Raw genomic sequence first — 27,133 nt, 5'->3', positions numbered from 1 at the left:
CCAGCTCCCTACCATCCAAGCTATCCTTCATTCTCTCCCAACATCAAAAGTGTAACTGCTTCATTATCTGGGAAGATTGTGGTGCTTACCTGCTGGCAGGCGGCAGAAACTGGAGGGATAGCCGATGCGTTCAGAACATGGCTGTGGAAGACACACTGTCATGCCGCCTCAAATATGCACTCCCTGCATTCCATTCCGTCAGATTGTTGCTTCAAACCAGAAACCAGAAGGTGTTTTGAATGAATAAATAACTTAACGATAGTAACCTTGTGTGGGCAGAGGTTCAATTCCAGCTCTGGATCTTTCTGTGTGGAGTTTACATTCCCTCCATGTCTGCGTGGGTTTTCTCTGGGTATTCCAATTTCCTCCCACATTCCAAAATCATGCATGGGAGTCTGATTGAAAATTCCCTGACGTCTGAGTGTGTCCACAAACGGTCGTTTGTCTCTGTGTGTTGATTGGCTGGAAACCAGTTCGGGATGTCCCCTGCCTACTGCCTGAAGATGGCTGGGAAAGGCTCCATCATCCCCGTCGACCCGTGTCGGGATAAAACGGATCAATAAATGAATGAGTGGACGGATGCATGCTTAATAAACTGTTGACACCCAATCATAGGACATCCATTCAAACTATTTAGGGCAAGCGTCTCAAACTCATTTGCCACGGGCCTCATTATAGTTACGGTTGCCTCTCGGGGGCTGTCATGAATTTTGGGTAGCCATTTGAATGATTTAATCCCCTCCACATATTACATGTAGAAGGCATAACAAATTAATGACGATCTAGTTTTCAAATTTGAAGTAAAAAATAATGACTGTTATTGTTGGTTTACATGGGACAATTTTAAATTTGGGTTCGGGCTTTAGCAAGCATCATGGCACTTGACATGCTTGATTTGTTTTCCCAGGCCGAATGAAATAAGGTGGCGGGCCAAATTCGGCCCCCGGGCCTTGACTTTGACACCTGTGGTTTAGGGTGTGGGGGGCTGACTTTGACGGATTTAGAAAATCCCATGCAGGCACATCGAGGAGATTGAGATTTTGACCTTGATCATTTATAACTCAGAGGCTCTGTGCCATAGATGAGAATTATATAGAAACACAATCAAAAGGCTTAATTTATACACAAGAGACGGGTTCATAATCGATTAACCGATCATGAACAATTCAGTTGGTTCCATGGCCTTCTTTGTCAGTTTGCATCATGAAGAAACTGAGGTTTTGTTAAGGTTGTTTCGTTTTTGTACATTTGCGTTTTAGGGAAGGGCCAAAGTTGTAATTCGGTGTTGAGTAGTTATGACCAGTAGCTGTGAAAACACAGCTCTGGTTAGTTACAACAATCTCATCCAGTACTGTATGTTTATGATTTTTCATATGCTCATATCTGCTATAATCTCACCCAGGCTCTTTATTTACAGTATCACTGTATTTGAAAAGCCACACTTCAGAAATAAACAATAATCATTCTCCCCCCATTTACATGTGATAGTGTCAACAGCTCAGCAGAGGGATTACGTAATAGTTCATATGAGACAGTTGTTATGCCTTCGCACCTCTCGAGTTTCAGCATCGTTCTTTTTTAACGTTTGGTTTGTTGATATCCAAGTGTCATGATGTCAGTGGTATATGAGACTGCATTAGGATTTTTACTACAGTGCTTGGTGGGATAGGGGGTTAGTCCAGGCCTTTCGATCTTTTTGGTAATCCTTGGTCACAATTGCACATATAGAGTTCATGCAGATTACATTGGCATACACGTGATAATGTAGACACATGATCACTTATTTTGATCTGATTCATATTTGAGCCATAAATAATGTCATTCAAATTTTTAAAGAAATCATGGTAAGATTATATATGTCGGGGGGCCAACGGATCTTTAGAAAATACTTGAATACTTTCATCAAGAACTGCTTCATGTCACAAAGAGTGTATAGCAAGTGCTGAAGAATGAATTCTGTATTTGTGTTGTCATGTTATTATTATTTATTTTTTTTAATTCAAGATGGCACCGCAACAGTGGCTGCCTTTCCGGCAGCTCCTGTATTTTGTTTTTCTACTTCTTTCCTTTCCTCTTCCTTTCATAACATAACTGCTGTGAAATGTAAATTTCTCCACTGAGAGACGAATAAAGGTATACATCCAATCCAAAGAAGGCCTTATTTGAATGTGAATTTGAGTAAAAAAAATATCTAGAACTGCATCATACAACAAAGAGGGTGCAGAAAATTGCTTAAGATTGAATGACTGTCTGTGTCTAGTGTGTTGTGTCATATTATTTGTTATTTTGTTTTTTTGTCGTTTTGACTTCAAGGTGCAGCCTTTACAGCAGCTCCTATATTTTGTTGTTCTTCTTTTTCCTTTCCTCTTCCTTTCATAACTTTGCTTCTGTGAATTAGGAATTTCTCCCGTGTGAGACAAATAGAGATTATCTCATCTCATCTCATGAAATAGTGGAGGAAGTAATATGAGGCAAAAGAATTTAGGAAAGATTAATCCAGTAATCTGAGCTAAACTGTCTTGCGTCTACTTGATTTAAATCAAGTTTCTTAAAATTACTGTTCGTGAAATCTAGACCGTGATTAAACAGTTGTCATTTTCCACAAGTCACTTTGACAGCTTCTCGTGTGGTATAAATGTGTTTGTGTGTATGATTTTGATAAAAAGCCAGACGGAAGTCTGGTCATAGTAATAACACGTTTCACTCGCATATTTATCTCAGAATTTCACAAGTAAAAATAAATCTCTACACTTAGTGAAATTACATGAGATGGGAATGGCAGATATGTTATTAGTTATGACCAAAATGTAGTCGTTATGGTTATCCGTGGGGAATCCTTTTTGATGTACCCGAGTGAAAGTAGTGTTCTTATTTTGCAGACATAGTGGCATTCCAGTGTACAAAAACCAAAGCTGCATTTTATGTTTGATGGTCTATGCTGATTAAAAAGATATATGATATGTCTTGTCTTTTTCCAGACTAAAATTAAATAAAATAACTTCCTAAAAGAAATGTTTAAAAAACATTTTTTTTTCAAATGACTATACCTGAGTTGATATTTTATGGTTGCAGCCATTTCATTGCTAAATTTAATAGAATTTTAATAGTCCCATTCCTATCTTTGTCCCGTTCCTCACATACAATGAAGTAGCGAGCCGTGCATTTCAGAGCTGGGCCTTCAGTAGTGTCTGAATCAATCCACAGTGGCAACTGTAAAAAGTGTGGCGTAATTTACTACTGGTCCACTAGAAGCTACCGTTAGCCAGGAAATAACTGTGCGACCTTTCTTAATAATGTCGATCTTTTCTCGAAAAGTCCATCTTGAAAACGGCATTGACAGTAAATCTGCTACCAAATCCATTTTCCTCCACTCCTTCAGCCATTGTGGGTTGACAAAAAACACTTTTAAATCACTAATATATTTGCTTATGCAGCTTGTTACCGATTCAGTGTGCCAACTTTGGCCAGTATGCTCTTGTCACTAGCGGCTAGTGATAAGAGCAATTTTCGCAAACTATGATTGGCCAGTTACACAATTATAGCTTGCGAAAACTCCGGCGTTTATCTATGCTTGCAAGAAGGCGCTGATACCCCTTTTGGGTTGCCAACTCGAAATCGGATTGGTTAAAGCAACAATTTCAACAACATTTATTGTTATGCTACAGGGCCCGCAGAACTGATTGTGAAGGCGTCCAGGTAGATTTCAGACCCTCGTAACAAATGGGTGAAATGTGATTGGTTATATGCTTAAATACAAAAGCACACATCTGGAAGCGGCACAACAGGGGAAAAGCAATGAAAGGACGCTGAAAGACAATTCAGAATTATCTAATAAGGATTCATGGACAAAATACAATTAATATCAGTCTGATAGAGAAGTCTGACAGAGAAGGCTTTGCAGGCCCTGACGGTCCACCACTGATGTCAACACAGTATCAAGGCCCAACGAACCTGTGGATAATATAAGAGCCAAAGAAAGACTCACAGTGTGTTTTAATTGAGAAGACATCGGATATAGGTTATTTTCACATTGGAAAGATACACACATCCTAATCCGTTGATAATTAAAGCGGTGTTATGCTAATGAAAACGACTAAGCACAGAAATCGAACTAAACTTTATCTTGGCTGCGCATAGACAAACTAATGACAGAATACCACCCATCGCTAATTCCTGCGCTTAAATCGAAGCGAGGAAAGTAAAACATCACAAATGCTATATGATGACTTCACTGATATGAAAAATCTCATCAGGCTTCTCCTCATCCGGATGTGATAACACCATCCAGGTGGCTGCTGTTTGCACACGGATACTCATGTACATAACATTTACATGATTGATTTCGCCTGAGCTTTAAACCGAGTCACAATAAAACCGGATGATATATTGCTGCTTTTCAATTGCCACGGTTTTCACAGCACCATGAATACAAAGAGATTTGTATTTTGCATTATGATGGCAGGGTTGCGCAACACCAGCATGACAAATTGAAATTTGATGTCGGACCGCACTGCAAAATGGCTTCTAAATATGAATGAGTATCAAATTAAACATAAACATATTGTTGTGCATTTAACCACATCACTTTGCTTAAAGGACAACCGACGTCTCCGGACAAGTTGTGTCCATAATTTGTAAAATGGCTTCAAATGTGTTCTACTGAGTGTATTTTACAAAGATTCCACCGCATATAGCTATATTTTAAGTTTTAAGACTCGCACTGAACATTCAGGAAGTCTTGTTTCCGTACGTGACGTCACTGAAGGAACGCGCCTGACCGAAAAAAGACACATTGTTGCAGTCCTTCTATCACGTCAATGTATTTTGCTGTACTTGTTTGGTCTGAAAACCTCGTGTTGCACCAAAAAGCCGCCAGAAGAGGGCGACCAAGCTCCATGGAAGGAATTTATCAGCATGTGGAAACGGGCTGATTAATTCCTCACAGGAGCTTGGACGCCATTTTCTGCCTCTTTTTGGGTGATACATTTCCCCCCAATGTTGCCTCAAAATGGCACGAAATAAATTCTTTAATCGATTGCAAACATGTATGCTTTCCTCTTCAGAACTATTTGAATCATATTCATAATTGGACGAGTAAAAAGAAAGCATATTCTCCGAATCTGAAGCCATTGTTTTGATTCTCCAGCAATGCAAGACGTTGTGGCGTGACGTCACGAACTGGGCGTGGGACTTTCTGAAAATGCCCAATTTTTTTGCAGATTTTGGACACTTTAAGTCATTTTTATTGGTGTTTTGCATTTGAATAAAAATATCATACAGCGTGTTTTGGGTATTTTAGATGTTCTAAAGCGTTTTTCTGATGTCAGTTAGGAAACAAAAACTGATGTCGGTTGTCCTTTAATGCTTACAGACAATGCAATATGCAAAAGATGGGCTAACGTATAGCATATTAATGGCCGTATTTTCCGGTGTATAAGGGGCACTGGACTATAAGGCGCACCCCCAATGAATGGTGTATTTTCAAACATTTGCCACATATAAGGCGCATCAGACTATAAGACACACCTTCAATGAATGACATGTTTCAAAGGTTTTCCATATATAAGGCATACCACATTAGAAAGCGGTACAGTGGAGGCTGGGGTTACATTATGTACACATTAGACCATGCTGCGCTAAAGGGAAGGTAAAATTTTGCCATCATTTTGTTTTTTTTATGCGAAAATAGAAATTGCATCATAGTATAATGTGGGGTATTTTCTCCATTTTTATGAGCTAAAAATATTCCAGGATTTTATCAATTTATCACAATATAATAATAAATATAATTTTCAGAGATTACCAATCTTTCTTCTTTAAAACCTTTATGTTCCTTTGAGGCTTTCATGGAATATTTTGGCCGTACATTTTTCTGAAATAAACACATTTTGTTTTTCTTGACTGTTTTCTTCCTGTTGTGGCTCAATATTACTTCACATATAAGAGGCGCTGGCATATAAATTGGAGGGTCATCTAAGGCTTTTGGATGCGCCTTATTCACTGGAAAATGCAGTATTTTGTTACAACATAAGCAACGGATAGTTTCTCACACCCCTAAACTATACCTCACTTTGCACGCTCATCCTCAAGCAGAAATTTAAACCAGTGTCTCCGAGGAATACAGAAAGGGTGCGCAACTCAACCTTGGCTGGATTGACCACCTTGCTTGTCAGTCAACTCATCACCCCTCAAATACCTTTGGCTCGCTTCGCTGCCCCTTTTTCCATCCCATCTAATGCACAATCTCCTGAACATGTGAGCTGCCACCACAAAATGTATTATTGAAAACCTATAGGTTCAGTCTGCTCTTGTGGTGCGTCACTGTGAATTACCCTGACAGCCATCAAATATTAAGCACGTACAGGCTGGGACTAATGCTCTGCAGCACCAGAGCTGAATTAAAACCTTTTGATTAGCAAAAGGAAATTTAGTTTAAAAATGACTATGAATCAAAGTGGTGAAGCTGGAAAACATATAAGCCATTAATGAGATTTTGCAACAGTTAAACTGTCATAAATACAGTGTTAGTGTGATGACCGCCTCAGACAATATCAAGCTTTGATCATTAGAATGACTGCAGATTCCTGAGTAAGACTGGAGGGCGGTGCTGTGTTTTAGGATTGGTTATGTTGTTAATAACCAAATAGCACAACACTGTAGCTAGATCATGGTTCGCTGTTCAGTTCATTTTTTGTTGCGGTTGATCCATCCATCCATTGTGCACATGCTTTTAGTTTGGATTGATGCATGGGTGGATGGGATGGATGGGTACATGGATGGATAGATGGATGGGTGGATGTATGGGGTGGGGTGGATGGATGGGTGGGTGGATAGATTGATGGATGCGGTGGGGTGGATGACTAAATGGATGGGGTAGATGGATGCATGAGGTAGGGTGGATGGATGGATGGGGGATGGATGGATGGGGGGTATGGAAGGATGCATGGGTAGATGGCTGGATTGATGGATGGTGTGGGGTGGATGGATTGATGGATGGGGTAAATTGATGGATGGATTGATAGATGGGGTAAATGGATGGATGGACAGGGGGATGGATGGATGGATTGGTTGATGGGTGGATGGGGTGTGGCGGATGGATGGATGGGGTGGTTGGATGGATGGGGTGGGTGGATGGATGGATGTGGTGGGGTAGATGGATGGATGGTTGGGGTGGATGGATGGATGGATGGGGTGTATGGAAGGATGGATGGGTAGATGGATGGATAGATGGATGGAGTGGGGTGGATGGATGGATGGATGTGTGGATGGATTGATGGATGGGGTGGGGTGGGGTGAAACGATTGATGGATGGGGTGGGGTGGATAGGGTAAATGGATGTATGAATGGGTGGGTGGATGGATGGGGTGGGGTGGATGGATGGGGTGGTTGGATGGATGGGGTGGGTGGATGGATGGTTGTGGTGGGGTAGATGGATGGATGGTTGGGGTGTATGGATGGATGGGGTGTATGGAAGGATGGATGGGTAGATGGATGGATGTGTGGATGGATTGATGGATGGGGTGGGGTGGGGTGAAAGGATTGATGGATGTATGAATGGGTGGATGGATGGATGGGGTGGGGTGGATGGATGGGTGGAGGGATTGATGGATGGGGTGGGGCGGATGGATGGATAGATGGGGTGTATGGATAGATGGATGGATGTGGTGGGGTGGGTGGATGGATGGTCGGGGTGGATGGATGGATGGGGTGGATGGATGAATGGATGAATGGATGGGGTTGATGGATGGATTGATGGTTGGGGTGGGGTGGATGGATTGATGGATGGGGTAAATGGATGCATGGATAGGATGGATGAATGGGATAGATGGATAGATAGGATATGAAAATGTCACATATTTTTATTGTGATAAGTTTAAAGACATGCATATAAATACAGTATCTCCTTCACAATATGTCTCACATCCTGTAAAAATGCTTGTGATTGATTGAAAGGGTTTTCTCAAGTATGATACAAGAGGACACATATTTTCACTCAACGCTGAATAGTTTCTACCTCTTGTTATTTTTTGGTGGGGGGAAGAATCCACCTCAACATGCACTGTAGCCTGACCGTGAAGCCAAGTCCTCACTCTTTCTCAGACATCTGCAGTACATTTCCTTTCTGTGTGACAGAGGAAAAAAATGAAATGAGAGGAGAAAAAAACTGGCTTCCTCGCCCACTGTGGCCACATGGCAAAGGAGGAGAACAGTCGGTCAGGAGCCCACCATCCACAACGGGACATTTTTGCGGTCGACTTCTTTTCACTTCAGTCTGAACCGCTCTTTATGGCGGCTTGGTTCTGCACTTTGTTTTTCCCTCGCAGCGTCTATCTCATGCGCGCATCTAAAAACTGATCAAACCCAGAACAAACCTAAACATGCACTTTCTCCTCGGTCATTATATTCCCTGCTTTGGTCTCTCACTGACTATTTATACTGACTGAGTGATCACCCCTTTTTGCCAGAATGGAAGGGGGTGGGGGAGGATGGAGCCACATCAGCACGGCGGTTTACCGCCGCACTCCAGAACCTGGCCAGAATGAATGACTTCCATCCACTACTTCCTCGTCACTTAAACACGCATAAACATACATAAACACACAAACACACAACTATACACACACACACACACACACACACACACACACACACACACACACACACACACACACACACACACACACACACACACACAAGCACATACGCACACAAATACACATGCTGTGACAGTAAAATTAGGGGATAGAGGAGCACGCCCCTATTTCATGAGATAAATGCAAACAAGTGGAAAAAATGCTTCACTCACGCTGACTGACTTTTTAAGGACATCACCTATTTATTTATGCATAACACCGCTCTTAAATAGGACAGGCTATTTTCTATGTCCTTCTCACCTACTTTCTCTGGGCAGAAATAGACTGGACATTCAGTCTCTGCGGGGGATCTACTGTAAAATGAGCATCCTACTGATTTTCGCGTCGCCTGTTGTGTGATTTTACAACAAAACGAAAAATAACAGAGAGCACGTGTTAATGGCATTTCACATTCAGCATTTGTGGTGTATTTATCAATTTGCGTGTGATTTCCAATCACTGAAAAACGGGTCACAAAGACAGACTTGATGAGAGGATTGAATAAGTGCCAGCGCTGCACTGCGTCGACTGTTCTGTTCTGGGAGTCAAAACGTACTACGTCAAGTCCAGCAAAACAATAAGGTCACTAACATGGTTTCAAAAGTTACAGTGCAAAAGTGATGGATCACCTCAGGCAAATTGTTAAGGAAAGGTCACATTGAAGCAGGGCAGTGGGACTCATTTTCAGCCCTGGAGTTTCATAGCGAATTTGACCAGTATTAGTATGTCAATTCAAAATAGCAAATTGTCCTTTGTTTTTCCTTTTTGTCTGGTAGTGTCATCCATGACATTGTGGGATTCACTTGAAATGTATTTATATATGTGTATGCATTTATGTATGTATTTCGGTATTTATGTATTTATTCATGTATTTATTTATTTATTTGTTTGTTTATTTATTTATGTGCTTCTTTTTTCTATACATTTCGTGACATTTCAAAAAAAATCTTCCACTTGTCCATGAAAAAAAATATACTGGCGCCAAAAAATAAACAAATACTGTAATACGAATTGAACGTACATGAACCCTGATTCATCAAGCATCTAAATTACAACTGAATGATCTTATAAAATCATAATATGTGTGTTTCTGAACAAGCACAATAACATAATACTGTATTTTCAGGTGTATAAGGCGGACTATAAGGACTATAGTCTAAGGCGCTAGTCCTACTAAGGCGGACTATAAGGCGCACATTCAATGAAAGAAAAGGGTTTTCCAAATATTATATATACAGTAAAGTCTCGTTATATCGATATCGGATATATCGATAGTCCCGGTTATATCGATACTATTTCTATGCACGCACTGAGAAAATTACATGCAAACAGGGTCGGATATATCGACAGTCCCGGTTATATCGATATTTTTTCGGACTCCCTTGAATATCGATATAACGAGACTTTACTGTAAATATACCGTATAAAAGTTTTCCAAATATAAGACACATTATAAGGCGCAGCTACAGTAGAGGCTGAGGTTATGCACTACTTCTTCTAAGGGGGAAATTGAGTCAGAAGCTGACAGGAGTTGCGATACCTGTTGTGGCTCAATGTTACTTCACATAAAAGGCACACCTGAGTATAAGGCGCAGGGTCATCCTTTGAAGAAAATAAAGGCTTTTGGGTACTTCTTACACACCGGAAAATATGGTAGTTAAAAAGGGCAGAAAGGGAGCAATAAGCAAGACACTTTAGACTTAAGAAGGCACATTGAAATCACGCTATTCAGTCTGTAACAGTTAGGTCGTGACCGTGGTTCTTCTTAATTGAGGACAATGTTTACACTTCCTGTGCACTACTCAAAAGTTACTTTGCCAAAGGGTTAGAGTTAGACCGCGGCGGCAAAATTGTTCTTGAAACGCCATAGTGAAGATTATTTGCGTTTGTCAGATGCACAGAGGATTTTTACGCTAGCTAGTTATTAGCATAAACTGGGTTTGCACTTCCATTAATCTTGAAGTCACTCACATATTGAAAATTAATTCCTTCATCCAGGTCATCAAATTTCTGTTTTTTTTTTCTTCCTTGAATTAAATGCCATTCCTGTGTACTGTATTCTATTTTATTCTGAAGAAATCAGGAAACCAACTAAAGTAAACTGTGGCCTAACATCGTTTGTACGGGTCAGTATTAACTCCACAATTAAGAAGACTGAAAAGACAAGGCTGTTAAAACTGTTAAGTTTTATGTGGATTTTGTCTGTTATTTCCCATTAATGATCAACGGAGCACCCAGACTATTGCATCAGACTTGAAGCTGGCTGGTTCTTGTACAATGCTGCGGTAAATGAAGATAGAAGCTGCTGATATAGCTGTGTTCAGTCAGGAGGATCCGCATTCCTCCAATGGCTATTGCTTTGCGTCATGCTCACACACACACACACACACACACGCGCCCTCCAGGAGGTCCGAGGAACGAATTAACTGTTTTAATGAGCTTTGTCAGACAGGTTACATTTGCAGTGATTTAATACCATTTGTGAATGTGTCAAAAAGTAGGATGGATTTTCACACTTTTTGACATCCAAATAACCTTTTGAACAGGAATGAGTGGATCCGCGGTGATAAAATAAGAAAGCTGAAGATTCAACGGAAAGGAAGGAAAGCATTGCAAAAAGAGACACCTCAATTCCAGTGCGGATATGTGACCTTTGTCTTTTTTTGAGTACTCAACATTGCCATGGCGACAGTTCTCTCCTTTGCCAGTTTAAAAGGTTCGTCTTTGTATTACCTCATCATCAGACACATTGTAGCATTCATCCGTTGTCATCCGCTGTTGCTTTTCATCCAAAAAGTCACTGCAGCCTTTGCAAATAAAATGATGACATCATTTTTGGAGAGAGCAAGTTGATTAATGGAGAAGACAAACAAAATGTATAATGTTTGTTTTTTTTGATGGGCTTTTTGGGACCTGGCTAAAACTCGAGATGATAGTCTGATAGGCTGCCGCACAAACACAGAGTTACTTGCTCCCTGCAATCTGTTACAGATTAGCACAGTTCATTACACAGCTCACTGCCCTTGAATCGACTGCAAAAACACGATTTACACCACGTAAATTAATGTGTCTTTAGCAGCTGGATGTCATGTTTGTCACAAGTTTCAATAAAAGTTATCAAGACTGCGCATTCAGCATCTAGTATGAGTTTCTGTTTCCCTCCCAGATCTGGTTTCTTTCAATGAAATTGGTTCTACTTGTATTTTTCGGGCAGATATGTGCTTCGAGTTTATCTATGTGGCGCACACATATTTTAAATTGAGTCTGAAAGAGACACTCCACCATCTGGCGTCGGAATCCCCCCCAACGCCCTCACGCTTAACTCTCCCACCCACGTGGGAGGTTGCTCGTATGCCCGGGCGAGATCACATACTTCTTCTGGCCTAATTACTGAAGAGCTCAGATAAATTTGGGAGGTTAGACTGATAAATACCGTAGTGACTGGATGTCTCCTCGGCGATACACTACTGCGTTCAATGTTTATGGACGACAACGTGATGTCATCATCATGAGCCAGAAAGATATATTTTCTCAAGATATCTGGGCATCAATCTTAACTACAGTAAAGTCTCGTTATATCGATATTCAAGGGAGTCCGAAAAAATATCGATATAACCGGGACTATCGATATATCCGACCTTGTTTGCATGTAATTTTCTCCGTGCGTGCATAGAAATAGCATCGATATAACCGGGACTATCGATATATCCGATATCGATATAACGAGACTTTACTGTATATCAAAGGTGTACAGAAAGAACATATAGAATCTGATCTAATCCCTGAGCCTCCCCGTCTCGAGTTGGTTCTGTCTGAGGTCTAACTATAGCTTTCCTTTCTTTCATTCTCTGTCGGGTTTGTGGCCAGATTGTGGCAGGTGAGAGAAGTTTACCAAAATAGACTCACTAATTCACTCAGGGGGGACATTCTCCCACATGCATAAATCGAAGAAGGTGCCGCTGCACACTTTTTAGGCTGTGTAGACTTCCAAATTTCAAATTTGTCAGTTAAACCCCGTCGGTCATGGATTATACGCGGTGTGTCCTAAAGATTTAAGCATCTTTTGTTTTAGGAGGGTGTAGCAAGACCTGAATGCAAAAAAGCACACCCCTTCAAGATATTCTGTGCATGAGCTGCACAGGAGAAAATCAATATAACTTGTAATTTCACATTTTAAGTGTGACATGATTTCAAATGGATCTCCTGAGAGTAAATTTCATGAAGTACATTTCACTTGAAAAGGATGATTGGGTGCCAGTCCAGAGTCAAAAATATTAAATGCAGTGACGTGCGGTGAGGTTCATGGCTGGTGAGGCACTGACGTCATGACAGTCAGATTTACAAACATATGAACTCTACAGAGTTAACTTATGTGACTCTACATCAGGGGTGTCCAAAGTCGGTCCTCGAGGGCCGCTGTCCTGCCTGTTTTCTAGCTCTCCTAGGAGCAACACACCTGATTCAAATGATCAGCTCATCAGCCAGCTCTGAAGCAGCATCAAAATGGTCCTGATGATTTGAATCAGGTGCGTTGCTCCTGGGAGAGCTGGAAAACAGGCAGGACGGCGGCCCTCGAGGTCCGATTTTGGACACCCCTGCTCTAGATTATATACACTAGCTAAACTGTAGAAATTTAGTTCATATACTAAAGGTGTTTGATCACTTCAATAGCGATATGCAGAGGGACAGCAATGCGGTCTGACTGCAGAGCAAGCCAGCACAGTTAGCATAGTGATTGCGCAATCCATGGTGAGGCTCAGCCGGCTGCTGCCTCACCGCTCGTCTCCACTTAGTATTTGAATGGTAAATGTGAAAATTTAGCGATTTTGACAAAAAAGTTAAATGGAAAAGAACTTTAAAGTACAAATCACTAAATAAATATAACTGTTTAATTTATTTTTTCATTTGATATTTCCATGATTACAGGTGAGGCACGGCCTCACCTGCCTCCCCTGACTGCACGTCACTGATTATTTCTAAATTTGACACAGATTTTTTTGGGGGTTATATTTAAATGTGTCCTTAAATAAACAGACAAATAAATACACACAAACAAACAAACAATTTAATAATAATAATAAATAAATCTGAGTAATATTTATACAAAGGTTTTTTTTTATTTTACTTGTACAGCATGAGCACATATTTTAACTCCTTCACTGCTATTCACAAATTTATTCGCAAATTGAAAATATGACGTAGTGCGCCATTCCCAAATTTGTTCTGGTTTTGTTTTTTTCATGCATGGGTGCCGATAATGAGCTGGTCAGCCCTCTCGCCATGTTTTATTATTTTCTAGAAGGGGGTAGCATTTCCCTTTTTTCCATAGTAGCGCTTTGTTCCAGCTTCAGTTATTGTTAAATCGCTATACAAACCAATATGTATGTATTGCATTGTATTTTGGACAGCTGCCCTCATTTCAAGATCATATAACTCCAGACCCATATAATTTTGGAATTAACTCGTTTTTCTGATGAAAGAAGAGAATCTAAGGTTTCTAATGCTGTATTGAATGTTTATGTAGAAAAATTCAATATAAAACTCAATATTCTGTGCAATTCATGTGACAATGACAAAAAACCTGGCACTAGAGTAGACACATTTCTGCAGTGAATGAGTTAAAAAAAGTCACTTGAGGTTTAATGAACAAATAGTAAGTCAATCACTGGTCTAATACGGTGTCATGATCTGGTTGGCGACCAACGGGGGGGGGGGGGCCGCTGTCGGCCCCGCCTGCACCTGCACAGGTGCTGGTCGTCCCGATCAGTGGCGGACTGCCACGTTCGGATTGGCGAACAACGGGTAGCGACGTCAGCCCTGCCTGCAGCCTCGCAGGTGCTGGTCGTTTTAATCAGTGACACTTAAAAGAACTCCCGGCACGACCTTCCGGTGTCGGTTCATTGTTTGTTGCATGCTTTGTCTGCAATTGCAGACATGTCTGCTGTGCATGTCTTTGTTTAACCTTGGCGGACTTTTACACTTGGTTTGCTTTTGATACTTTTTTTCCGTTCAGATCATTTTGATGTTTTACATTTTGTTCCTGCTGACCTTTATTTTAATACAATTTGTCAAGCAACCTCCTGCTCCCTCCTGCCTGCTTTATGGGATCCGCACCCGCCATCACCACCTTGCAAACTGTGACATATGGAATACGCATTCCTCCAAATTGGATTATTTTGAAAAGATGCACAGTAAGAGTGGCTTGGGTGAATGTTCAAGTAAATGTCGCATAAAATTTGTTTGTTTCGATCCGTTTAGCCTGGGACCAAATATGGTCGTCTTTTTCGAATAAAATGTACTGTACGAAATTTACTTTGTAAAGAATTCACATCTTGGGAAGAACATACGGCGACACTGCCTGAATATGGTACATGTTCTTTGAAACAGGATGTCTTCCCCCAGCTGACGACGGCAAGTCATGCCTATGCTGAAAATAGCAGGGCCAGCACCATCGCGAGGGAACACGAGTACCCACTTGGTGATGATCTCCGTTGTTAACCTAAACACTTCTCTCCGCAGATGACGATTTGCATGCCGCTCCTCAAAGTAATTTATTGCAGACTCCAACGCAAGAGCTTTGAGGTCAGATTGTACAAGGTCGGAAAGATCACGGACTGCCAGCTTTTTAGAAAAAAAATCATAGTCATGCCTCCGTTTCATTTTTGGGCAGTCGTGTTGCAATCTCCAGCTGTGTTGTGAAGGAGAGGCGCACTACCAAGCACACAACATTGCACACATTGTATTGCGATGACTCTTGCAAGAATGTATTTTCAGTTGGACGTAAAATATAGCTATATGCAGTGGAATCTTTGTAAAGTACGCTCAGTAGAAGTCATTTGAAGCCATTTTACAAATTATGGACACAACTTGTCCGGAGACGTCGGTTGTCCTTTAAGCAACCTGTATTGGTTTGTACTGAAAAATAAACATTTAATAAAAGATATATGCTCTATAAACATATGTACTGTACATGTACAACTGGAGAGAATACAACAAATAGTATTTCAGAGAGAGGGAGAGAAGGCGGAAAGAAGCACTACTCGGAAAAAGGCGCGCAATACAAAATCTAATTTACAGCATCTTTGTGCAAACATTTTCCAACATACATGCAAAAATGTTCAGATGTACCGTTGTTCGAACTTGAATGTTCGTAAGTAGACGCTACCCTATTACTGTACTATGATGAAACAGGGAGAGGAACAAAGTGTCCATTTCACCAGTGGATCAGGGACGTTATGGTGAAATGCGCACGTCTGCTACAAGCTAAATGTTGAAAGCGAATACGAAGCTGTAGCAGCAATTAACGAAAGAGATTGTCTCACATCTCTTGTCCCTCGTAAATCCGCTTCAATTCCAAGCCGCGAAAGTTCGACATACGCATCGGCGCTCTGCGCTGATAAAGTGGATGACAATATGGATGAATGGATAATTGAGACTTTACAAGGCAGAATTGAAAAGTTTGGATCATTCATCTTGACAATATACCAGTTTTGAATTGTATTTTACCTTTATTATCAAGATGCATATTCGAATCGTTATATTCTGGATATGAACTACCATGTATTCCGTGTTGTTACATTTGGCCCATTATTTATTTTTTTGTTTATTCATTATTATTTTTTCGAGAAACGCATGTCATGTCAAGAGATGTTCATGTCATTGTGTAATTAGAGCAGTCCATGCAAAGGGAATTTCTGTAAAAAGGTCCCGTATTTTCTGGCATATAAGGCACACTTTCTACTTTCATTCCTTTCATCACTTTGCTGCTGTGAAATGTAAATTTCTCCACTGTGAGACTAATAAAGGCATATCCAATCCAATCCAAAAGCCTTAATTTTCTTCAAAAGATGACCCTGCGCCTTATACGCATATATGGAAAAAAGTTTGAAAATTCACCATTCATTAGGGTGCACCTTATACTTTGGTGCACTTTATACACCAGAAAATAGGGTACTTTGGTCACAGAAACAGGCTCAAGATGTCTTCTAAGGCCTTGCAGGTTTTCACACTGCAAATCTGTTACACCACTGCTCTTCATTCGTGTGGTGTATCGGAGCGGTCGGTGATATTTAATCCTCACGCAGGTGCCTGCTGAGGTGGCTCGTTGTGTGTTGCGATATTCAAATGCAAATTGTTCAATTAACACAGGCTACTGCTAATGATCTTTGTGCCCATTATGGAAGCACTTGATCAGTGAAGTGCTATTACTGCCCGGTTATACTGGCTGCCTATCAATCATAATCATTCAAATGTATTTGTTGTGTCATTTTTCTAAATAATTGAAAGAGCGCCCCTGCATTGAATTGAAATTTCTCTCTCCTGTTTGCAGGTGTCGCACTTGACATCCAGAAGGATTTTGAGGTATCGGACAGCGTGGTCGCCTTGTTGCAAACAGGTATGTGTTCTTCAGGCTAAACACATTGATGACATTTGGACCACTACATAAGGCGAAGAAACATCGTATACTGTATTTTCTGCACTATAAGGCACACCTAAAAGCCTTGAATTTTTTTCAAAAGCTGAGCATGCATTTTATAATCCGCTGCGCCTTATACATGGAATGAACTGATACAGTGAGATTTAGGTGTGTGTGTTTACAGTTGAACAAAGTTGGTCATAATTTGAATATTGTGATTAACGCATGAAGAACATGTATTGCTTTCTTGCAGGGATGTCAAACTCATTTTTTTGCCGCGGGCCACATTGTAGTGACGGTTTCCTCTCGAGGGCCGTTATGAATTTGGGGACACCATTCGAATGTTTCATCTCCTCCACATAATACACACAGAACACACACAAAAAATACTGAATAACTAGTTTTCAAATGTGAAGTTAAGAATAATGACTGTTATTGTGGTTTACATGGGACAATTTGAAATTTTGGTTTGGAATTTAGCAAGCATCATGGCACTTGACATGCTTGAATATGCTTTCCCGGGCCGAATAAAATGATGTGGCGGGCCGGATTTGGCCCCCGGGCCTTGACTTTGACACCTGTGCTTTCGAGTGATTATTGAAGTTTTTATTGTTATTGTTATTTTTTATTGCAAGTGTTACTATATTGTGATTGCACGTTTCACTAACCGTCACAGCATCAGAATGTTTTTTACGTGTTTACAGAATCGAGGAAAAGTTCCCCTCCACTATGTGATATCAATGTCGAACAACATGTTACACCTTCCTGTTGTTAAAAGATAAACTGCATCAGGAAAATACTTTACCTCAATGAAAATAATAAGAGTTGCTTATTCATTTGGGAGTGAATGGAGTGGTCAGATAGTGCCTTACATATGGAAGAGGTTTTAAAATCTGTCCTTCGTTGAAGGTGCACCTTATAGTGCGGAAAATACGGCACTTTATTTTATTTTTACGGTGGCAGCTGCAACCTCCACCGCATGAAGTGCTAATTAGAAAAAGAATCAGGTGGAGAATATGCAGAAAACGAAAGGTTTCTCTTACAATGTGTCAATGTTGTGTTTTGGCTCTGGTTTTGATTCAAGGGTTTTACTGGAGCATGTGCGCCATTCTCCATATTAAAAAGTTGGCGTTTCATCAGAACGAGCTGTGTTTTATAGACGTCTTCCATAATGTTTTTTTTTTCCTTGCTTGTAGCAGCAGCATTGCCTCACTCAACAGCAGTAGTGCAAGAAAGGAAAACACATTGGAAATTGGGAGTCAAAGCAGGCTGAATACTGACATGCAGGCACCCTTAATATGTGTGCTCCTCGGTTTAGGGCAGGGTTTCCTCCCATTCCGACCTTAATGAATCCACCTTTTTAGGGAGATACCATGCAAAGCTCATTTATTGGAGGACAGGAGCCAGTCTTGTCTCAGTGTGGCCTCCGATTTATTTCAACATCACTTGGGTACACAAAGCTCCATTGAGGCCGCACAGTCCAGCTTGCATTTGTAAAATAATACTGCCCAGTGTTTCCTCCCTTACTTGATGTTCCTCAGCTAAATAAGAGTGACCTGAATGGTGTCTTAAAGACAAAAATATCATTCAGGGGAAAAAAACACTTCAGCCAGTTATTTCTTTTCCAGTGCAAAAGCCATTTCATCATCTCCAAATCTAATTTTCACTAAATTCCATTTTAGAGTTCCTGTTTTTCTCCCTTTTCTTTACACTGCTTTGTCGCTTGACAACTCCAAGTTGTCCAAGTTGTTGTTGTTCCAAGTTGTAAGTGTGAAAAGCGCAACAGCTCACTCTCCTAACAGCACATTTTGAACCATTAGACTTGGCCGAAATCTTGACAAGTTGCAAGAAACAGGGGCAAGTTATGCCTCTTAATTCTGTTCAAATTGGACCATAATTGGTGTTATTGACACATCCACGCGAGCGCACGCTCAGTCCATACACTTCACATTGTTCATGGGTGAAGGGATGCCTGATTTGCCCTCCGCGTGTCTGAAGGTCATCCAGTCGGCAAGACTAAAAAGTTGGAGACCTTGTGCTGCCTGGAGTGTCTCGGCCGGTTGTGGCTCAGACTCCACTTGGACTTGGATTCCCAGACAACCTTTTCTCACAACAGACTGAGGAATGTTGGATGTCCACACTGTGAGCTGTAGGAACTGGTGGCCACAGGCCGGGAGCCTAAGTGTGAAGGGAAGGTTGTGAAGAGCGTGGTTGAATGGCTGATTCCCAGAGTGTGTGCACACAGACTCTACCTGTATCTGTTTGCTGTATTCTCATGTCCCTTTGGTTTATTGCTTCACTTTTACCCAAATTCAAAGCCTGTGATATGGCAGCTTCTGCCCACCTTGGACCACAAACTACCAGCAGTAGGTAATGTCTCGCTTTCTCAGCTGGTACATCAGCCTGACACTTTGAAGAACCCGCAAAACTCCACAAGTCTGAGCCTACTGAACTCTACTCTTACTACTGAACTCTATTTCTTTAAGATGATTGGAAGCTAATTTTGTCGTGAAGCTAATGTGACTGGGAAAGTTGAGGTCACAAAGATTTCTTTTTGAAAGATTTTGTCTTTATTCCTCTAGAACAGGCATGGGCAAACTACGGCCCGCGGGCCACATACGGCCCGTTAGGCTTTTCAATCCGGCCCGCCGAACTTGCCCAAATTATAGTACAAACAGTGTCTAAAACTCATGACAAAAAGCTAGCGAACAACAGGGCAGATAACTGAAAAGTTGCCTGCCCCATTTTTCCCAACTTGAAGCAAAATGAGACCAATCCCATTAAGAAACATTGTCACAAAGTATAAAGTTTTTTTTTAAATCAAGAATGCACCAACTACAAATGCTACCTTGCTTAATTTACGGCAAATGCGCATGGCTGTAAATTTTGCTACAGTAGTCGATTGTCATTGTGGTGCACAATGAAACGTTTGCATTGATTCCTACGAGCCACTAAGCCCCTCTCATAAGTCTCACGTACACTTTACAGTCACGGTTTAATGTAAATTTACGTTTTGTAGCGTCACATATGTTGTTAGCTTCTTTTGAATCTTTCTTCTAGTTTGAGGTTCTGTGCATCTATTTTGGAAAATGACATGCAATTGCACGACTTTGTAACGCTTGCGAAAGTCCGGAAGAAAGAAGCAGGCTTCTGATTGGCTGCCGAGCCGAGTATGCAAATTTCAACTGCAGGTAGTCTATGTTTGTGTGCTCGGCGACGGTACACGTGTTTTGTTAGCGCGTGAAGGCGAGAGCGTCAGTGAGGAGTTTGTTGAGCGCGCGGTCAGGACAAACCATCTATGATTTGGCGGAATTTAACACAAGTAGGTATTATTGAGCTTGAATATTTCGTTGTGTAATAATATGTTTTGAATGTTGAAAGTGATTCCATTTTTCAATAAATGTTGATTTCTTTGCCCCTTCGATGGAAACTTAAAAACAGACGCAATCTTGATAAATCACAGTGCATATGTTATTTTAATCTATTTCCATTTCCTCCTCCAAGTATCTGCGAAATAGTTTGTAAATGCCATATCTTGCATATTCCTTGAGACAAATTTATTAACTGATCAGGGATATTTTTCACATTTGAAAGACAGTTAATAAATTGGGTTGTAGTGTTTTTACTGTGCTATGAGGTTTGTACATACTACATTTAAAGGACAACCGGCACCATTTTTTGTTTTTGTTTCCCACTGACATCAGAAAAACGTTTTATAGCATCTAAAATACCCAAATCAGGCAGGCTGATATTTTTAGTTAAATGAAAAACACCAATAAAAATGACTTCAAAATGAATCCGGAAATGGCCAGTTTCAGAAGGTTGCTCGAGAATCAAAACAATGGCTTCAGATTCGGAGAAGATGTTTTCTTGTTCTTGTTCTTCTGAAGAGGAAAGCATAAATTTTTGCAATTGATTCTAGGAGTCCTCCCATATCAATTCGAGCCGTCAATGACAGCAATGTAACACCCAGAAAAAGCAGAAGATTGCGCCCAAGCTCCGTTGGAAATGGGCTGATTTGTCAGCTGGGAATTTGTGTCAGCGAATATCAAATAGTTGTCTTGGTGCAACACACAACGATTCACCATGGCGTTATTTATGTGTTTTCCTTCTAATTTCGCCATCAACACGGATTAACACGAAGTTTTCAGACTAAACAAAGTACCCAAAATGCATTGTATGTCGCTTTCTCGGTCAGGGCGGTCCAAACGTGACGTCACATGGGGATCGTCATCAACTCGAAAACAAGACTTCATATATTCAGCGCAAGTCTTAAAACGTAAACTATAGCTATATGCTGTGGAATCTTTGTAAAATACGCTCAGTCGAAGTCATTTGAAGTGATTTTATAAATTATGGACATAACTTGTTCGGAGTATTTCCGGCCCAAACACTCCCTCCAAATGCTCCTGGCCCGGCCCCTCTGTCAAATTTTAGAACCCAATGCGGCCCGCGAGTCAAAAAGTTTGCCCACCCCTGCTCTAGAATCAAGGTGGTCAATCACCACATTAGTACTTTCACTCTTGAAGAGAAAATGATGTGCTGTGCAGTTTTGGATTGGATTGGATTTGCCTTTATTAGTCTCGCAGTGAGACATGGATAACATGGGTAGATGGTTTCAAGAAAGCAGTTCTGGAACCTGCAGGCTACTTCTTTGTCTGTTGGAGTCACCAGACTGGGGGGAATGTGGATTTTGGGATGAACATATTGCGAAACACACTTTTGTTTGTGTAGACATTAGTGAGAAATATTGTGCTAAGTCAATCCTCTTTGTCTTTTCTGTAATACCGTACAATAGCTATCTGGCTGTCTGGCTAGCTATTTAGCTGGCTCAATATTAGCTATCTAATGGCTTGCTAGCTAGATTTCTATCTATTTGTCTTACTATTCTATTTGAGTTACTTCCGGGTTGAGTGAACGCTGGCGTGTGTGGCTGCCGCTGCTCACCCACAGGAAAACTTATCCTGTGACTGTAAAGTGACCTTGAGAGTTTTGAAAGGCGCTTATAAATGAAATGTATGATTATGATTATTATTATTATTTATGATAATGTGACATATACTGTTATCCACATCTGTCCCATGAATGCACATTGTTTTCTGCACTAATGAATACAAGGCTGTGGTTTTGGGACAAAGAGAAATTGACACAGGTTGCTGCAGGATTACGGGAGGACTGTTGTCTTCCAAAGCATTGCCAGAATTGCCCTTGAGCAAGACACCAAAATCTATTATATTTGCATGAGATGAGACGATCCCCTTGGTAGTTATATCTTTGTAATTGCCTTTGTTTGATATAGTCTCCACTTCAAAAACCACTTGGACAACACTTATCGAAAGAAATGTGCACCCTTCGTTAGACCCAGGGGGAGGTGCGGGATGAGGTCTCTTATGAAAGGGTGAGGCATGCATCACTGTCAGTTAAAAACTTGAAGTTTAAGCCTGGAGCTCTCAGGCCCATCCATCACAATGCTGTCCAGACGCTCTCACCTGAGCCCATCGGACTTGTCAGACAACAGCGTAACCGCTTCGCTCGCCTGTTGAAAATGGCAGGTTTGCTCTAATGGCCCTCCGGCTGTCTGGGGTGAGTGACGCTCTCACACAGCTGTGAACTGGACTCGTCTCGAGGGTGTTTAGTCCAGGCAAGGTTAATGGAAAAGCTTGTTCACCTGGATGGTATTACTTTGGTTAAGGGGAGTTTCGAGATCAACCAAAGACAATCAAGTTTTCTTTCGACACAACACTTGAGGGTATGCATGAGGTCCTTTGAGTCAAATCCCAACTCAAGTCTTGATAGGAGTCATTTTACCGTCATAATATAATCTAGCGATGTAATTATCTAAAACTGACGGAGCATAGAAGCAATATTGGGGCCAGCGACGCTTGACGCAAAGAGACCTTATGAGGAGCCGCTACTCAAAAAAGCTAACATACTGTCTATGCTCCATTCTGTGTGTGGCTTACCACCTCGTGTGTAATGTAACACCCACACATATACCCTCATTTACACACATACACACACACACAGACACACACACACGACCCAAATGACATGACAGCCCTCCCGCTCATAACATGGTGTCAGTCTGTCTTTGGGATGCTATGTGAGCCAAAGGAATGAGGCCACAGGTGCTGCGGGAGACTCACGACCCAAGCGCTGCCAAAGTATTAACACATTTCGATACTGTTTTGAAGTGGAAACGGATCGATGGAAATTACTTATTTCGCTCATTCACTGTCATTCACCAATTTCTTCGGGAATTGGAAATATGACGTAGATCGCCATTCCCGAATTTGTTCAGGTTTTGTTTTTTCATGCTTGGATACCGATAAAGCGCTGGCCATGGCCTCTGGCAATGTTTTTTCCCTTGCACAAGGGAGAAGCATTTCCCTTTTTTTGCATGTTAGCGCTTTGTTCCAGTTTCAGCTGTTGTTCAAGCGCTATATAAACTAATATGTATGTATTGCATTGTAATTAAGACAGCTGCCATCATTTCAAGCTCATATAACTCCAGACCCATATAATTTAGGAATGTTTGTTTTTTCTGGTGATAGAAGAGAATCTAAAGTTTCTAACCCTGTTTTGAATGTTTATGTAGTCCTAAAACTGAATATTCTGTTTGTCCTGGAATTGAAGTGACAATGACACATTGAAGTGGACACATTTTTGCACATCGTCTGGCAGTGAATGAGTTAACCATTTTGGTTCTAGTGTTTTTTTAAATTAAACATCCCCTTTTGGTTTTTCGAACTGGTGGAGCTTAAAAATAATTACAAGTAAAAGCATACTATAAATGTTGTTTGGTACAATTTTGCTACCATGTTGAATTAAAGGGCAATCGACGTCACTTTTTTGTTTTTTTTAACTGACACCAGAAAAACGTTTTATAGCATCTTAAATACCCAAAACACGCAGTATGATATTTTTAGTCAAATGCAAAAAAACAATAAAAATGACTTAAAGTGTCAAAAATCTGCAAAAAATTGAGCTGCGAATTGGGCATTTTCAGAAAGTCCTGCCCCCAGTTCGTGACGTCACGCCAAGACGTCTTGCATAGCCTCAGAATAGAAACAATGGCTTCAGATTCGGAGAATATGCTTTCTTGTTACACATCCAGTTATGAATATGATTTAAATAGTTCTGGAGAGGAAAGCATACATGTTTGCAATCGATTAAATAATTTATTTGTGCCATTTTGAGGCAACATTGGGGGAAAATCTCTCACCCAAAAAAAGAGACACAAATTGGCGACCTCCAGTGGACACCTCCGCTTGCACAGGCTGATAAATTCCTTATATGGCGCTTGGACGCCCTCTTCTGGCCTTCTGGCGGCTTTTGGGTACAACACCAGGTCCCCAGACCAAACAAATACAGCAAAATACATTGACATGATGGAAGGACCGCTACAATGTGTCTTTTCTACGGTCAAGGGCGGTCCTTTAGTGACGTCACGTACAGACTCGTCACCAACTCAAAAACAAGACTTCCTGAATATTCAGCGTGAGTCTTAAAATGTAAAATATAGCTATATGCGGTGGAATCTTATTAAAATACGCTCAGTAGAAGTCATTTGAAGCCATTTTACAAATTATGGACACAACTTGTCCGGAGACGTCGGTTGTCCTTTAATGGGTTAATTAAAAAACAAAATGACTGTTATACAGAATAGATTTTCAAGGAACAACTGCAGGGGGTAAGCAATTAGTGTACAGGTAGATGAATTTCATGTTACTTTACAAAAAAAGCATTTTTCTTTGAAGGTTTGTGTGAAATCAATCAATAATAATTTAATAAGGCAAGCAAGGTGGAGGAATAATTGGCATGTCTGCCACAAAGGCTGTGTTCACACTGCAGGTCACTTCCATCATTTTAACCTGAATGGGTATGTATATTTTTTTAATCTTTTTTTTTCATGCAGATGCAATGTGAACAGTACAATAACGAATAAGTGGATACTAATCGAATATGCGGCTGGGTGCATCTGCATGATGAACGCTCATCCGTACAGATCCAAATGGTTCATCATTAAAAGTCAAATCCGTCCTTCATACGTCTTTTTGTGTACTAACATTTTAAGGTTACTCACTGTTTTGGACTTCAAAAAAAAGTGGTGTGTGCAGTATCATCTTTGACTTCTATCTTTGTAATGGGAAGTCAAGCTAGATCAATGCTTGATCAGCTGTTTTGACCACTCAGAGCTTGCTTCTATTTTGCCTCTTGCCTGCCGCGTCACTATCCCCTAGTCGTGCTATCCCTCTCTTCTCTATCAGCAGTTTCACAGCTGTTCTTGTCTTGCTGTCACGCCACCGGCACCGAAGAAGAGTTTGAGAGACGCTTGAGATAAAGGAAAATGGAGCGGAGAAGCACCTGTGGATTATAATCGGTTGCATTATTTATTCCCATACGCCAATAATTGCATTGTGGTGGTGCGGAGTACAGAGACCGAAATAGAATGATGACCCAATGATTCATCGACATTACCCAGTATGCATGTGCCTCTATATACAGAATATTTTTATAGACCACGTCTAACAGGAGGGCAGCTGTTGATGCCATGATTGGAAAGTGGTTCCCTTACAGTTTTGTGTCAACAAACCAAACATTGCTGGCGATTGACCATCCCATTGTGATCCTGAAGTCAAGTGACTTAGAAGAATCAGAATCAGAATCATCTTTATTGGCCAAGTACAGCAAAGTCTCGTTATATCGATATTCAAGGGAGTCCGAAAAAATATCGATATAACCGGGACTATCGATATATCCGACCCTGTTTGCATGTAATTTTCTCCGTGTGTGCATAGAAATAGTATCGATATAACCGGGACTATCGATATATCCGATATCGATATAACGAGACTTTACTGTATGTAGAACACACAAGAAATGTGTCTCCAGTAGAACACGCTGCACTAATGGGTTGGGGGAAGAAGTTGTTTAAATATTTGCTGGATTTAGTGCACATTGATCGGTAGCGCCTGCCTGAGGGTAGTAGCTGGAGAAGGTGGTGGGTGGGCTGGGTGCGGAGAGTGCAGTAGGATATTCCGCGCTCTTATTTTGATTCTTGATAAAAGAAAGGGAAGACATACAAACTCGACACAGGCGGGCCGCAACCAAGATACAAACTCTGAGCCTATTCCAGCCATATTTGGACAGTAGGCGGGGGACACTCTGAACCGGTTGCCAGCCTCTCGCAGGGCACACAGAGATGAATAACCATCCCACATAACCGCTCAAAATCACATGTAGAGGCAATTTAGAGTGTTCGATCAGCCTGCCACGCATGTTTTGGGAATGTCGGAGGAAATCAGACTACCCGGAAAAAACCTACCCAGGCCCGGGAAGAACATGTAAACTGAACCCTATACCACTGCACTATTATCTCAACGCGTTAGCCACTGTTCCACTGCTCCGCCTATAATTTCTACGCTCCTTTTTTTTCTTTTCTGACACAATACTAAAAAAAACTGTTTTTATTGTTACTGTAGCCTTGAATAGCAGTCTGGAACTGACGCGAATCTCACTTCCTGCTCACAGATTTTCCTATATTATTAGCACATGTGTATTTGCTCCTAGCATGCACTGCTAATAAGCAAAAGATGATGTTTCGGCACAATCTTGCCAGACGATTTTTGTTTTTCTAGCCGCATGTAATTCATCCCAGATGCAGCTCTCGCACCGAGCAGGTAGTCAGGATAGAGCGCAGCTGTTACATGCACCGGCTATCGTCTCGAAGACGAGGGAAGATTGAATACAATAAAAAAGGGTTTAAGTGGGAGTTTGGGCTGCATTTGACTGTAGCTTCTGTCGGAATTAAGTGTTCAAACCCGGGAGTGAGGGAGCTGCCGAGGTATTTCCCAGGCTGCGTATAGAGTTCAACGGATTGGTAATCCAACACCGTTCAAGAGTGAGTAAGTGGGGGTTGAGGAGTAAATTTGTGGTAATCAGAAATTTGAGGAATGCAGGAATACACGGGGCGCCACTTGAAGGGGAATCCCGAAGGCAGAAGCCTGATATGTGTGAATGTCCAAATGGAAGTGTCACAGCCGCCACAGGCAGTCCCATTAATCATTAGAGAAAGAAACAT

General features: G+C 41.1%; 1 protein-coding gene across 2 annotated transcripts in view; it reads left to right on the top strand.

Annotated features, from left to right (window-relative positions):
* Positions 1 to 27,133, top strand: part of spns2 (SPNS lysolipid transporter 2, sphingosine-1-phosphate) — a 72,403-nt gene that overhangs the window by 7,570 nt on the left and 37,700 nt on the right. For both annotated transcript variants that reach the window (XM_089017342.1, XM_089017343.1), the window contains exon 2: positions 16,963 to 17,028. In XM_089017342.1, the coding sequence (XP_088873468.1) occupies positions 16,963 to 17,028 (66 nt within the window). The remainder of the gene's footprint in view (positions 1 to 16,962; positions 17,029 to 27,133) is intronic.

The sequence above is a fragment of the Hippocampus bargibanti genome, linkage group LG16 (genome assembly GCF_051943395.1).
Source record: "Hippocampus bargibanti isolate YZ-2025 linkage group LG16, ASM5194339v1, whole genome shotgun sequence".
In the NCBI taxonomy this organism is placed as follows: domain Eukaryota; kingdom Metazoa; phylum Chordata; class Actinopteri; order Syngnathiformes; family Syngnathidae; genus Hippocampus; species Hippocampus bargibanti.
This window is presented reverse-complemented; position numbering and strand designations above follow the sequence as displayed.